The 16,236-nt window shown below is 34.9% G+C and overlaps 1 protein-coding gene across 3 annotated transcripts in view; it reads left to right on the forward strand.

The window, feature by feature from the left end:
• Positions 1–16,236, forward strand: part of GMDS (GDP-mannose 4,6-dehydratase) — a 624,172-nt gene that overhangs the window by 498,041 nt on the left and 109,895 nt on the right. For all 3 annotated transcript variants that reach the window (XM_019419915.2, XM_019419914.2, XM_053904946.1), the window contains exon 8: positions 2,091–2,209. In XM_019419915.2, coding sequence (XP_019275460.1) covers positions 2,091–2,209 — 119 coding nt within the window. The remainder of the gene's footprint in view (positions 1–2,090; positions 2,210–16,236) is intronic.

Below are 16,236 nucleotides of genomic sequence, written 5' to 3' on the forward strand. Positions count from 1 at the left end.
AGCCTAGAGCATTTAATAGCTCATCCCTGAGTTCAGGGAGGTACAAAGATTTTGTAAACTCTGTGTTGCATGGACTATCCCAATAAAGAGAACATCTTGCACTTTTATGTCTTTTAAAAATTGATCAAGTTTTATTACTAATACTAATTTAACAATTTTTGAAGTGTTGCTCATCAACTGTGTTCACCAACTGTCAACTCCTAATGCAAAATGAAGCTGCAGAAATTTCATTAATGTCAGCAGAACTCTCTCCTAGCCAAGACAGTTTCTTTAGCTACTTTTCGGTATATCACTGACCTGAATCTACTGCCATTGTCCCAGCCAGTGTGCCCCATCTCCAAGGCATATACAATTGCCAAAGGTATCATCTTCCATAGAACAAGAATATGATTTGAAATAGTCTTGTAATAGACCAAAAGTACAAAATATTCACAAGAAATAACTTAAAGGGAAAGATCATTTTTTTTTTATTTTTCAGAAGGATGCCACAAATTCAAATGAATAAAGAGGAATTAAACTTTTTGGGTTACATTCTCTAAGAAAAAATAAATTGCCCCATTGATTACAGCAACTTATATTTCAGCTCCAATAGCAGCTGGGGAGACACCAACCAAAATAGTTTTCTTTAAATGTTACAGGAGTTTAATGCACATAATATTGGGGACTGTGTTCTAATGAAGTGCCTATTATCTTTGCCCATTTTATTTTGAAAAGTGGGTGAGAATGATGAAAAAAAAACCTTTTTTTTTTTTTGGCTTGGATTTTTATTAAAGAGGCATGCCTAGTCAACTATAAGCTATGATTTTTTTTTTTTAAATCTGCGTCTCCTGTGCAACAAAATCACAAAAAGTAACGTACAGTTCCAAACTATAGAAACTGTAGTCCTGTATAGCTACTGATAAAAGTTACAACTGAGTGGAGCCAGGCTATGACAGTTGCCACCAGTTTGTGTCTCAGACATGCAGCTGCATTGTTGCCCAACTAGACTTCTCATTCCTGTGGAAAAAGTGCACCACCAGTATGATGCCCCCATTGAGTACCTGACCTTGAAATGCTACCTGATGAATCCTGAACTCTGGTGAAAACATTCTTATTGCCACTCAGATAACTTTTTAAAAGTGGCAGTTTTGTTCATCACATGATTCTTTTTCCATTAATGATTCTTGATTATTTTGCTTTTTGATGTCAGCACATTGGTAAATTTCTAACCTTATCGTTAAAAATTTGGTTCTACTTTTAAGGAAAATCACCTGTCTTTAAAAAATGACTTTTTCTTACCTTCTGTCCATGATATTAAGTAAAATTTGGCAATACTTTTTAAACTCTTCCTTTCTTAAGTATATGTAAAAGCTTCTTTGCCACAGATACTTGTTCCTCTAAATTGTAGCCCAAAGACCTGCTGTGTGGGAATCAAGATGCCTAAATGTTCTCACGTCTACTGAGTCCAGACTTCTGTGTCCTGGGCATCTATACTGAGATGTTCCACAGATGATTCTCATGCACATTCAAGTTTGAGAACTTGACTTCACATAACATAACTTCACATCACATAACTACTGTGATGGTTAGAATATTGTGTAAAATTCATGCTCATTTTCTAGCTGTGCAGGTCAAAGAATTCATATAAGGAGAGCATTAGACAGAGGCAGCTTTTAATGCCTTAATAGCCTATGTAAGTGAACCAAAACCTAAGCCAGAGTCCATGCACTCAAATCCAAGAAAATGAAACTTAAGAACAACCAATCACAAACAGCTATCTCCAATTTTTTAAATAAGGCAACTGTGTAAACTAGAGTCAATCAAATAACTTTTTTTACTGTGCTTCCGTGTCTACTCTATGAAAACCCTACTCCTACTTTCTGTTAGTGCAGCGCTCCCAGCCTCCTTTGGTTTAGTTCTGCCCTATTTGAATTGATGTATGCTCCAATAAACTCTTGAAAGAAAAATTTTTTAATGTGCCTCAGTTTACCTTTTAGCAATGTCCATATCCAATTACATGCTTTTGATAACATTATCTTTCCCAAGGGGCAACTGGATGCATTCAACTTTAACTTGGATTTGCCTCTCTCTCTCTCTCTCTCTCTCTCTAGGCTATGTGGCTGATGTTGCAGAATGATGAGCCAGAGGATTTTGTCATAGCTACTGGGGAAGTCCATAGCGTTCGGGAATTTGTAGAGAAATCATTTTTGCACATTGGAAAAACCATTGTGTAAGTAACTAAGGGTTGATTTCTGGTCATTTATCAGACGTTTGCCGGCAAGTTTGTATAAGTGCTTGCTATCCACCTTGGTTTTGTCTTTTTCCCTTTTTATTCTCTTGTAAAGCAAGACATTGAGTTTCAGTATGAAGCAGAGACTTTGTTCTTCACTGCCTCTTTTTTTTTCTTTTTTCAAAGTTTTAATTTTAAACTTTTTACAAAGGTTAACGCATGGTTTACTGTGATTTTACTGTAGGTAATTCTACTCTTACCAGATCAATGTGATAACATTACACAGTCTTTTTTAATACTGTCATTTATATTTTAAAATTTTGAAACCATAAAAAACTTACAGAAAAATTTCAGATCCATTACAAATGATCTTCTTTTCTTTGAACCATTAAGAGAGTAGATTGATCCATCACCCTGGACTTTGTGTGTATTTCCTATAAACAATGACATTCTCCTAAACACAATAAACCATCAAAATCAGGAAATTCACAGTGATAAATTGCTACTGTCTAATCCTCAGATCTCATTTGAGTTTTGCCAACTGGGACAATGCTATACTTTATACCAAAATGATCTGGTTTATAATCATGAATTGCATTTATTTGTTGTGTTACACAAATTTTGGAGTCAGATTTTTATTGGAATATTTGAAAGATTTGTCAGAAATCCTTTATTATAGATGGAAAATTTTTCGGTCTTGGTAATTTTTTATTGTGATTGTATACATACACACACACACATATAATTTGCTGTTTTAATCATTTTTAAGTACGCAATTCAGTGACATTAAGTATATTCACAATGTTATGCAGTAATCACCACCATCCATCTCTAGAACTTTTTGATTTTCCCCAGCTAAACTCATTCAACAGTAACTTGCCATCCACCCCTCCCCACCAATCCCTGGCAACCTCCATTCTACTTTATGTCTTTATGAATTTGCCTATTCTTGGTACGTCATATAAATTGAATCATATAGTATATATCCTTTGTGTTTGGCTTATTTCACATAGCTTTATGTCTTCATGATTGATCCATGTTATAGCCTGTTTCAGCATCTCACTTTTTTTAGGAGTGAATAATATTCCATTATATGCATATACTACATTTTGTTTATCCATTCATCTTTTGTTGAACACTGGGTTGCTTCCAAATTTTGGCTATCATGAATCATGCTACTATGAACATGCATATTCAAATATCCACTTGAATCCCTGCTTTTAATTATGTTGAATAGTAGAATTCCTAGGTCATATGGTAATTATATGTTTAACTTTTTGAGGAGCTGCCAAACTGTTTTCCAAGATTCATTGTTGAAGTATAAAGAAAAGACTTCTACTTTGAGCTATGATAGAATGACAGAAATCATATTAAACCTTCCATCTTAAAAAAAAAAGGCGGGAACTACATAAAATATATGAAATAATTATTTTAGACATTGAACAACAGGCAGTGCAAGTCTGTGATCCCTGATAGAAAAGAAACAAATGAGGTGAGCTCTGCAATCACTCTGAGCCTCTTCCTGGAGGCACAGTCTCAACCATGGAACATGGAAGAGGCACTCCAACAGAGAACAACTGTTTTGCTGAGTTGAGGAGATAGAGGACAGAATTTAGAGAATCTGAGGCACCTAACATTATGGGGTAGAGTTCTAGAAAGGTGGGCTCTACAAAGAAAAAAAGAACTCCAGAAATCTACATAAGGACCCCATTCAGTTTGTACTGAATAATAAGATGTAGATATGCAGGAAGAAATTCCGTAAATTTAGACAAAGAACTACCTGGAAGCTGGGAACTGAACAACATTTCGTAGAGCTTACTCAAGTCTGGGAGGCATTTGTGTTTCAGCCAGCCTTATTGGAGAGACCTTGTTCATCACTCAGAGAAGCAATTCAGATTCTAGAGGGCTGTCTCAGTAATGTGACTAATGCTGAGAGTAAAGCCTACTCCAGACTTTGGCTTACAAAGTTTAAATACAAACTTCAAAAGGATCAAACTGGACACAAATAACAGCCCCTTACTAAAAGAAAGCCCAACATTCTTCAAAATAAGACAGTAAAATCTAGACTCAACAACATAAAATTCTTAATGTTCAGCATTCAATAAAAAATTAGTAGGAGTGTCAAGAAGCAGAAAAATGTGACCTATAATCAAGAGAAAAGTCAATCAATAAAAACAGTCTGAGGAATAATAAAGATGATGTTACGAGCGCCCAAGGATATTAAAACAACTATTGTAACTATGCTCAAATATTTTAAGTAAAACATGAATTTAGTGATAAGAAAGAGGGAAATATATATTTTAAAAAATAGCCAGATGGAACTTCAAGAGATGGAAAATTAAGTATCTGAAATGAAAAATTCACTATTGGCATCAAGAACAGATTAAATATTGCAGAAAATACTGTTGAACTTATAGTAAAAATAAAAATGATCCAAGATGAAACACAGAAATAAAAAAGACTGGAGAAAAAAATAACAGAGTCTTGGTGACCTGTGTTACAATAGCAAACAACCTAACGTGTAATTGAAGACCCAGGGGAAAAGAGGGTAGGGCACAGAGAGAGAATTAAATAATGGCCAAAATTTCCTCAAATTTGGGGAAAACAATAATATCACAGATCCTTAAGAGGCTTAATAAATCCCAAGCAGGAGAAATAAAAAGAAGATCTCACCAGGATATATCATAATCAAATTACTAAAAATAAACACTAAGGAGAAAATCTTAAAAGCAGCCACAGAAAAAAAGAGAATTATTTACAGAGGAACAAATGAAAGCAAGTTTTGTTATAAGAAACTATGTAAGACAAAAGACAATAGAGTAACATCTTTAAACTGCCAAAAGGAACCTACAACCTAGAATTCTATACCCAGGGAGGCTATTTCAAAAATGGAGGTGAATTAATACTGTTTTCAAACAAACAAGGCTGAAATGTTCTATTGTTAGCAAACATTTAGACAAAAAGAAAATGATATTAGTTCAAAGCATGGGTCTCTATGGGGAAATGAAAATCAAAAGAAATAGTAAATATGTAGGAAAACATAAAAGGTTTTTTCCCTCATTTTAAAATTTAAAAGGTAATTGGTTGAAAGTAAAAATCATAACATTATGAAATTTCTGATACATATAAATAAATTATATGACAACAGTGGCATAAAGTATGGGGCAAGATGGAAGCATTTCATCATTATATTGTTTGTAAGATACTTACACTAGATGTGAATTGATACAAAATTATTCAGAGATAGACTGCAGTAAGTTTAAGTGCATACTACAAACATCAGAGACTACGAAAAACAAAACGAAAAATAGCAATAAGGCAATAGTGGAGTTAACATAGAATCCTGAAAAGTGCTCAGTCTAAAAGAAAGAAGAAAAAGAGGGAATGGGAACAAATATCAGATGGGATGAATAGAAAACAAGTAGTAACCATATTGATAATACATCCATTGTAAATGCTTTAAAGGCAGATTTGTTGCACTTGATAAAAAAGCAATATGCCATCTACAAGAGACACACATTAAATGTAAACACGTAAGTTAAAAGTAAAAAGAGAAAAAGAGAAAACATGCAAATACAAATCATAAGAGAGCTGAAGTAGCTATATTTATATGCAATGAATTAGACTTCATTTAATTAGAAGGAATGAGTCATTTCATAATTTTAAAGGGATCAATTCATCATGAAGACATAACAGTTTTAAATGTACATACACCCCATTACCATTACTTCAAAATACTGACAGAACTGAGGAAAAATAGACAAACTTTATATTTGAATACTTCAGCACTCTTTTCTCCATAATTGACAGAACAAGTAAACAGAAAATCTTTAAGGATATAAAAGACATGAACAACATAATTAATCTACTTGACCAAATTGATATTTGTAGAACACACCACCCACTGAGCCCAGAACAGCAGAATATGTGTGTGTGTGTGTGTGTGTGTGTGTGTGTGTATAAAATACATATATATATATGTATATATATATATATATATATATATATACATATATATATGTATGTATGTATGTATATGCACACAAATACACTTGTAACATTCACCAACATAGACCATATTCGGTGCCATAAGAGAAGTTTATAAATTTTGGAGTATTAAAATTGCAAAAAATACATTTTCTGACCAAAGTGAAATTCAGTTAGAAATCATTAACAGAAAAATATTAAAAATTCCCAAACATTTGGAACTTGAACAACACACTTCTAAATACCTCACAGGTCAAAGAAGAAATCACAAGGGAAATTAGAATATATTTTGAACTAAATGAAAATGGGAACAGCATGCCAAAATTTGTGGGATACAGCTAAAGCTGTACTTAAAGAGAATTTTTGGCTTTGAACACCACTATTGAAGGAAGGAAGGAAGGAAGGAAGGAAGGAAGGAAGGAAGGAAGGAAGGAAGGAAGGAAAAGAAAGAAAGAAAGAAACAAAGAAAGAAACAAAGAAAGAAACAAAGAAAAAGAAAAGATCAGAAGATCCCAAACCAGTTATCCAAGCTTCCATCATAAGCAGCTAGAAGAAGAAATTAAACCCAATACAAACAGAAAAAAGAAATAATAAACACAAAAATAGAGATTGATGAAATAGAAAAATAGTGGAGAAAATCAGTACAATCAAAATCTGGATAAACTTTTATCTGATGGGGGAAAAAAAGACACAAATTATAACAGATTATATTTATTTGAAATGAAAGAAGGAACATCACTACAGATCCTGCAGATATTAACAGAATAATAAGGAAATACTATGGACAATGTTTGCCAATGACTTTTTCAAATTAGAGGAACTGGACAAATTCGATAAAAGATACAACATTGCCAAAACTGACTCAAGAAAAATGGAAATTTTAGCTGTATCTCTGTTAAAGAACTTGATTTCAAGCATTTAAGGAATAAAATAATACCCTTACTATACACACTTAGGAGAAAGAATACTTCCTAACTCATTTTATGAGGTCAGCATTACCCTGATAGTAAAAAAATATATATATATTACAGGAAAAAAAAAGTGTACAGACTAGTCTTCCACATGAAGATAGAAACAAAAAATCATTAAGAAAATATTAGCAAATTGAATCTAGCAATATATAAAAAGTCAATACACCATGACCAAGTGGGATTTATTCTAGGAATGCAAGATGAGTTTAACATTTAAAAATCAGTATAAGGGGCACCTGGGTGGCTCAGTCGGTTAAGCGTCCGACTTCGGCTCAGGTCACGATCTCACGGTCCGCGAGTTCGAGCCCCGCGTCAGGCTCTGGGCTGATGGCTCGGAGCCTGGAGCCTGCTTCCGATTCTGTGTCTCCCTCTCTCTCTGCCCCTCCCCCGTTCATGCTCTGTCTCTCTCTCTCTGTCTCAAAAATAAATAAACGTTAAAAAAAAAAATTTTTAAAAATCAGTATAATTTAGCATATTTAAAAAAACAGAAAAGAGAAACCATGTGATTTTTTTCAATAGTTGCAGAAAAAGCATTTGAAAAAAGTCAGTGACTATTATTTAAAAAAAAAAAAAAAAGATGGGGCACCTGGGTGGCTCAGTCAGTTAAGCGTACAACTTCCGCTCAGGTCGTGATGTCGCGGTCCATGAGTTCGAGCCCCACGTTGGGCTCTGTGCTGACAGCTCAGAACCTGGAGCCTGCTTCTGATTCTGTGTCTCCCTCTCTCTGACCCTCCCCCCATTCATGCTTTGTCTCTCTCTGTCTCAAAAATAAATAAACATTTAAAACATTTTTTAAAAAAGAACTTTTTTTTAAACTATATTAGGAACTGAAGGAAATTTCCTCAAGTTGATAAATGGCCTCTGAGAAAACCCCACAATTAATATCTTACTTAATGTTGACAGACTGAATGCTTTTCTCCTAAAAATCAGGATCAAGGCAAGGATGTCTGCTTTTATTATTCCTTTTCAAACTTATCTTGAAGATCCTAGCCAAAAATAAAACAAGAAAAATGAATGAAAGTAAGAAGTATATCTGTCTTTATTCATAGATAGCAGGATGGAGGACATACAAAACTTTAAGTGTTATACCAAAATAACTACTAAAACTAACATTTAACTATTTATTTATTGATCAATTTGTTTAACAACGTCACAAGATACAAAATCTATACATAAAAATTAATTTTATTTTTATGGACTGCCAGTGAACAATCAGAAACTGAAAATTTTTAAAAACCACAATACCACTTATAACAGAATCAGAAAAACATGAAATACTTAGAGATGAATTTAATAAAATATATGAAAGATTTGTACACTATAACCTGAAAAAACACTGATGAGAGAAACCAAAATAGCCCTAAATATAAGGAGTAATACACCATGTTCTGGGATTGGAGAACTGAATATTAAGATGTAGATTCTCTTCAAATTAATCTACAGATTGAGGTGCGCCTGGGTGGCTCGGTCGGTCGAGCATCTGACTTCGGCTCATGTCATGATCTCACAGTGTGTGAGTTCGAGCCCTGTGTCGGGCTCTGTGCTGACAGCTCAGAGCCTGGAGCCTGCTTCGGATTCTGTGTCTCCCTCTCTCTCTGCCCCTCCCCCCCTTATGCTCTGTTTCTCTCTCTCTCCCTGTCAAAAATAAATAAACATTAAAAAAAAGTTTAATCTACAGATTGAGTGCAATCACAATCAAAGTCACAGTCTTTTTTGGTAGAAATGTACAGGCTGATTCTAAAATTTATATGTAACTTCAAAGGATCTAGAATCTTGAAAAAGAAGATCAAACTTCTTTTAACACTTAATCTGCATGATACCCACAGAAAGATAGATTTATAGATCAATAGAACAGATTGTAAAGCCCAGAAATAGACTCACACTATACCATCAATTGAATTTTACAAAGATGTCAAGGTAATTAATTGGGGAAGGATAGTCTTTTCAACAAATGGTGCTGGAATCATGAATAGCCATACCATACGGAGTAGAAAAAAAATGAAACTCAATCCATAAATCACACCATACATAGAAATTAATTGAAAAGGATCATCGCTATAAATGTAAGTGTTAAAATTAAAAACGATTAGATGAAAACGTAGGGGAAAGGCTTTACAACTTTGCTGTAGGCAAAGATTTCTTAAGTTGTTTTTCTATTAGGTTGAGTTATAAGAGTTTTTATGTTTTGCAGTTACAGTCTCTCAGCCCATGACTACCTTTTATATTTCTTAATAGTGCCTTTCAGATACCAAAAAATTTTACATTTTCATGTAATTCAATTTATCATTCTTTATGGCTTTTGGTTGCTATGTGTGTTTGCAGTGAATGTATCAGTTTGGGGTGAAGCCAAGGATTTCTTAGGACACCAAAAGCAAGAACCATAAAAGGGAAAAAAATAACAAACTGAATATCACAGTTAAAAACCTCTGCTCTTTATAAAGAAAATGTGCGATATATACACAATGGAATATTACTTAGCCATCAAAAGGAATGAAATATTGCCATTTGCAATAACGTGGTTGGAGCTAGAGAATATTATGCTAAATGCAATAAGTCAGTCAGGGAAAGACAAATACCATATGATTTCACTTATATGTGGAATTAAAGAAACAGAACAGATGAACATATGGGAGGGGGATAAAAAAGAAAAAAGAAGGAAGCAAACCATAAGAGACTCTTAAAGATAGAGAACAAACTGAGGGTTGAGGGAGGGAGATGGGTAAGGGATGGGCTAAATGGGTAATGGGTATTAAGGAGGGCACTTGTTATGATGAACACTGGGTGTTGTATGTAAGTGATGAATCATGGAATTCTACTCCTGAAACCAACATTGCACTGTATGTTAACAAACTAGAATTTAAGTAAAAATTTGAAAAGAAAAGGAAAAGAGAATGCTAAACAAACAAATACACAAAAATCAACAAAAAAACCAAAACAAACAATACACCTCTGCCCTTTGAAAAGTGACCATTAAGAAAATAAAAAGGCAATAGGGCACTGGGTGGCTCAGTTGGTTGAGCGCCCAACTTCTGCTCAGGTCATGATCTCACGGTTTGTGAATTCGAGCCCCGCATCAGGCTCTGTGCTGATGGCTCAGAGCCTGGAGCCTGCTCCGGATTCTGTGTCTCCCTCTCTCTCTGCCCCTCCCCCACTCACACTCTGTCTCTCTCTCTGTCTCAAAAATAAAATAAACATTAAAAAATTTAAAATAAAAAGGCAAGTATGGTCTAGAAGAAATAAGTGTAATACTTACATCAGACAAAGGACTTATATCTAGACAAGAAGACAAATAAGTCAATTAAAAAATGAGTCCAATATTGGAACAGATAACTTCACAAAAGAAAAGGTACAAATGATTATTTGGCACATGGAAAGATGCTCAGTGTGATTAGTCAACTGGGAAATGTTCATTAAAACCACAGTGTAAATACTATTACACTCCCTTTAGAATGACCACAATGCCATAGTGCCAAGTATTGATGAGGATGTTGTAGCAGCTAGAGCTGTCATACATTACTGATGAAAGTATAAATAGTAAAACCACCTTGAAAAATAGTTTGGCTTTCTTATAAAATCAAATCTATATTTATCATTTGACCAGCAATTTTCCTAGACACTTAACAAAGAAAAATTAAAATCTACATCCACATAGACACTTATAGATGAATATCTGTAACAGCTTTATTCCTAATTAAAGCACTGCCTCCCCCAACATTCAGTCAACCAGTGAATGAATAAACAAATGTTATGTGTCTGTACAGTGGAGTTCCAAAAATGAGTGGACTAGGATGAGTCTTAAAAACTAATGATTTTAAAAATCTTAAAAAATCAAAGCATAATTGCTTAGTGAAAGAAGTCACCCACAAAAGAGTACATACTGTAGAATTCTATTTATAGGATATTCTAGGAAAGAATAATTTGGATTGATAGCCAATCAGTAGTTAGTTGCCTAAGCATGATGGGCTGAGTTTGGGGTGTTGACTGGAGAAAAGCACAGGGAAGTGGTATAAATGTCTCATATCTTGACTATAGTGGTTGCATGAATGTATGCATTTTTCAAAACTCATCAAACTGTCTACTTGTTAGACATTTTATTGTTTGTAAATTATACCTCAGTAAAGTTTTTTTTTTTAATATAAAAGGGAAAAAAAAACAAGGAACTTCAAGAGGCCATCATCAAGGAATGTTTAAGTGACTGTAATCAATTGTTATCAAACTATTAAAAATAATGCTTAAGAGCAGGGCACCTGGGTGGCTCAGTTGGTTGAGCGTCTGACTTTGGCCCAGGTCATGATCTCACGGTTCATGAGTTCAAGCCCCGTGTCGGGCTCTGTGCTGACAGCTCAGAGCCTGGAGCCTGCTTTGGATTCTGTGTCTCCCTCTCTCTCTGCCCCTTACCCGCTCATGCTCTGTCTCTCTCTCTCTCAAAAATAAATAAACATTAAAAAAAAATTTTTTAGTAATGCTTAGGACTTTAAAGTATAATTATGACAATGTTAAGTTAAAAAAAAAAGTATACAAGTTTAGATCTGTTGTATGATCTAAACTCCCTAAAACTGTGCCTACAAAACATTAGAAGAAAACACAATGGCAGTTTCTACATTGTGAAATTATGGGCAGCTTTAGTATTCTGCTGTATATATTGCTCTGTATTTAAATTTTCTGTGAGGAACTTGTGTCCTTTTATAGTAAGTCACCTTACACACATTTTTTTTTTTTTTAAATTAGGGGTAGTATTACAAATGAATCAGATTCTCTTTGAGAAGTGGATGAGACTTGGCCATTCTCCCATCTTGGGGCTAATGTTCTGTTTTCAGTCACCAGGCCATTCTTCTGACCTATGCTCCCCATGAGCTAACTGCCTGTTTTCTGACCTAGTGCAGTCTCTCACAAAGTAGAATGCTATTCCAAGAGATGTGTATGAAAGCATTCCATGTCTCCTTCATTTAGAACATACAGAATATTATAACCGCTCTTGGAGAATTGCCAGTAAAGAAACTGTTTAACTTTGTTTAACCCAGCATTTTCCAAGCTTAATTTTTAAGTTTATATTAAAATCTTATAAAAACAAGAGTTCTGTGGCTCACCCACTGGGAAACGTTCCTCTGTCATTCAAACCTGAACAACAGATATCTAGCATGTCTGACTCCCTCCCTCTCTTCCAAAGTAGTGCTGGCCATTAGTAGGTTCTCCCTCAGTAGGAAAGGCCCAGCAAAGCAGTTGAGTCATTTTCACTAAAATCTGTCTCAAATTTCAGGCAATGGCCTTCATTTTGTTTCAGAAGGCAGACTACACCACAAATCAAGTTTTTACTGGTATATTAAAATTTTCCTTTGAGTGGTATATAAAATTTTGGTAAAGCAAAAAACTTTTTGCAAATTCTTAGAAAAAAGAGATTGATGTGAAGTGCTGAGCATTCTAGATGAACTAAAGATCTGGCTCTGTCCCTTTAATAAGAGTCTTCTGAGTGGCAGCAGTTACCACCTGTGTGCCCAGTACCCTTCAGGTCTTGCTGTGTCCTATCACTAGAGTTGTGGGAACAGAATGCTTACATTGCATATTCTTCATAGTTTGTCTGAAAATATAAAATTCCTTCTCAGGGCTAGATAATAAAATCATGATGGCTTCGTGAATGCTGTCTGCAAGTTATGTTCTATTGTTTGTTTTTTTTTCAATTTCCTTCCTCTGGATCTTCTTTGGGCCCCATGCATCAGCATACCAATCTCAGCTGGAAGAAGAGCAGGGAAGCCACAGGCAATTTCATGTGCTACAGCCAAGGCTGTTCCTTGGGCTTCAGAGTCCCCACTGCAGCTGTGAGCTCTGATGGGCCAGCAAGTCCTTCTTGGGAACAGTATCCACACAGTCAGAAACCAGGCAGAAAGGAGCAAAGAAAACACACTGATATCTGAACAGAGCTTAGAAGGCCAAGGATAGTATTATACCTCAGTAACTCATAGTGCTATTACAGTTTGAGGAGACGTGCTTTTCTAGACTTTCAGGAGTTGTATATACCTCTTTCTCCTGGGGATGCTGTTTTCATCTTTTTATTTCAGAATTGCTCGATTTCAGTCCTAAGACATTCATCCTTATCTGTACACAGTGTGGCATAATATTGTATTGTAAAAGCACAGTACCAGTGCCACATTCCCTGAGTTTGAATCCCAGCTCTACAACTTCCAATGGGAGTCCTTTACCTGTGTCTCTATTTTCCCAACTGTAAAAATGGGGATAATAAGAGTACCCATCTCACAGGGATAGGGTGAAGATTAAATGGGTTAAATATATTTGAAGCATCTGAAACAGTGCCCTATGCTTCTGAAGCTCTATATTAAGTATTTGCTATTAATAAAGTGTGTAATTGATTGAAAACATTGGTCAGCAGTGAAAACAAGGAAAACATAAAATGTGGAAACAGTATGATTGGAAAAGTGATTATATGTGTGGGGAGAAGAAATGTTTCATGTTTGTGTAACCAGACAGAACTGAACATAGACTCTTAGCAGAGAAAGGCGATTGCAGGAAGAACAAACTTGCCGGTTGTAGTTGGATAGAAATTATGGGTGTAATGAGACATCTCTTCATCTCTAACACCTGACCCCTTCTGAGAAGTAATTGTCTATTTATCAGAATTAGGACACCTTTTTGCTGAGTCTATCTCCTGTAGAGCAGTGGTTCTCAAACTATAATGTTCTGTGGATCACTTAGGGATCTTTTCAAATGCAGATTTGGAATCAGTAGGTCGGGGCAGGGCCTGAGATTCTGAATTTCTAACTGAGATACCAAGTGATGCCAGTGCTGCTGATCCATGGACCACACTTTGAGTAGCAAAGCCTGAGAGAATTATGGAGTCTCAAGTTTGAGATGCACCTTGACAATCACCAAACCCAAACCCTTATCACTTTCTACTTTGTTTTCAGTCATCTGTGACTTTACCTTCCCTGATAGACTAGACAGTGGGCTCTTTCAGGGCAGAATGCAATTCTAGTTCCCTTTTTTTCTGTACCTTTCATTCTGGACAGTACAGTGTCAGACATTTTGTAAATAAATCAACATTTTAATGAGTCTACAATGGAAAAATAACTTATGGAAGCTGGGGGATTTGATTTTAGGGGTTTTTGGAGGGGGGAGGGAGTACTTGCTTATAAATGAAAAGACTTAAAGAAAAAAATTCCAGGCATCCATGAGAAACAGTTCAGTGGGCACCTATAACTAGTTTGTTCCTTTTCTTCCTTTTCCATTCTATCCCTTACATCTCCAGTATTCATAAGATTACTTAAATGCCAGTTGAATTTAATTGTAATTGGATTGAATTTATCATCTGATAAATTCAGGTAAAAGAGTTCTCTGGACTTTGCATTTCTGCTATTAATAAATTCAGGAATGCACAAAGATGAGATGAAGAAATCTAAAAAGCAAGGGTCATACATACCTCTTTTCTTTTATATGGCTTGAAAGAGGTAGACCAAAAGATGACTGGAATCTCCAAAGAATGAAGCCAAAGTTTCTGGAAATTGCTTCTGGTCCTACCATGACTAAACCAGTCTCTAATATGAGATGAGATACTATGCTCTTTTAATACAAGTCACCTCAGAGACTAAGGAAGGATGGTTTATTTATTAATCATTAGGTACCCAATCCCACCAGTCCTTGATGAATCAAGTTCTTACAAATGAACTAATTATTACTGCATAAAGTAGTTTGCTTATTTTTGACAGATTATTATAATTTTTGTTATTTTAAAAATTATGATAATCTGTCAAAAATAACCTGAAAATTGGAGAATGTCTAAGAGCTTATCTTTTTGGAAACATGTAATGTGCTTTCCTATCACATTTTACATTTTAAAACATTTGACATTGCTTAAATCCCAAGACTGCATGAAAGTCCATAAGCCCATGACCAATGTCCTTGTTTGTGTACGTCTTAAGGCAATTTTGTTTCTGAATTGTAGTATGTAGAGCAAAAATTTTAATTAGATTTACTTTGTATAAATCATTTTTCATTCACTTACATTTTCGTCCTTAGCTGGCTAGCTGACTTATAAATTTGTTTTCCATAAAAACATTTTGTAGGAAACTAACATTAGTTAGAGAAATTACAGTATGTGGAAGCAAATATCTGGTCTTTTTTTATTTTAAATACAATGCTGCAAGTTGAAAATTTGGACAAAAATTAAAAGTGCAAAAATTAATCTTTGCAGTGTAATTTAGTCATCTAGATAATCGTTATGCCCTCAATTTCATATTTTACAGAAGGTATTTCATGTTTCAAGAAAATTGTCCATATTCTTTTATGGACTTAAAAATGCATTATTGATTACTTAGGTTAAGACTGAGGGTTTTTTGCACCTTTTTGATATGGAATTCATGTTGCTTTTAAACAATCCTTCAAAAGGCTTTATTAAAATGTATACTTTAGAAGAAATTAGTAGCCTCTGACTCTACATGGAAGCAACATCTTAGTCTGTAAAAATATGTGCACTTTGTGTTTCTTCAAGGAGTCAAGCATGACATTTTATTTTTAGGGGTATTCTGTTGAGTTATGAAGGATGATATATATAAGTTCTTATTTTTTTAATGTGTGAAATATCCATGCTAATAAAATAAAGCCTTAAGCATAATGAAAGTATTTAGGAAGGAGAGATGAATGAATAAGCATTTTTAGTAGTCATAATTTTTTTTTTGTTTTTAAGGAAGTGAAACTGAACTCAAAGTAGCCTTGGGGACACTCGGATCCAGGGCCTGGAGGTCTGTCAGGGCTCTCTCTGCTTCTTGGAATGCTGCCTTCATTCCCTCAGCATGTTCCTATGGCAGAGGACATCATTGATAGCATTTCTGGGGATGCAGACTAACACAGTAAATGAAGAATAGAATCTTTTTGATAGTTATCAAGAAAGAAGACTGAGGAGGGATTCTGGCTGGCCCCACTGAGCCCTATGATAACCTCTAGACCATTCACTGAAGACAGAGTATGGGGCCAATGCCTAGGCCCTGTCTTGTTAGGGAGAGAGAATTCTGTGCTTGGCAGGCTATAGAAGTCCATGGTCTGAGTAGGAGAGGATCAAGGTCC

This window comes from Panthera pardus, unplaced genomic scaffold (assembly GCF_024362965.1).
Source record: "Panthera pardus isolate Hobbes unplaced genomic scaffold, ASM2436296v1 HiC_scaffold_17, whole genome shotgun sequence".
NCBI classification, from domain to species: Eukaryota; Metazoa; Chordata; class Mammalia; order Carnivora; family Felidae; genus Panthera; species Panthera pardus.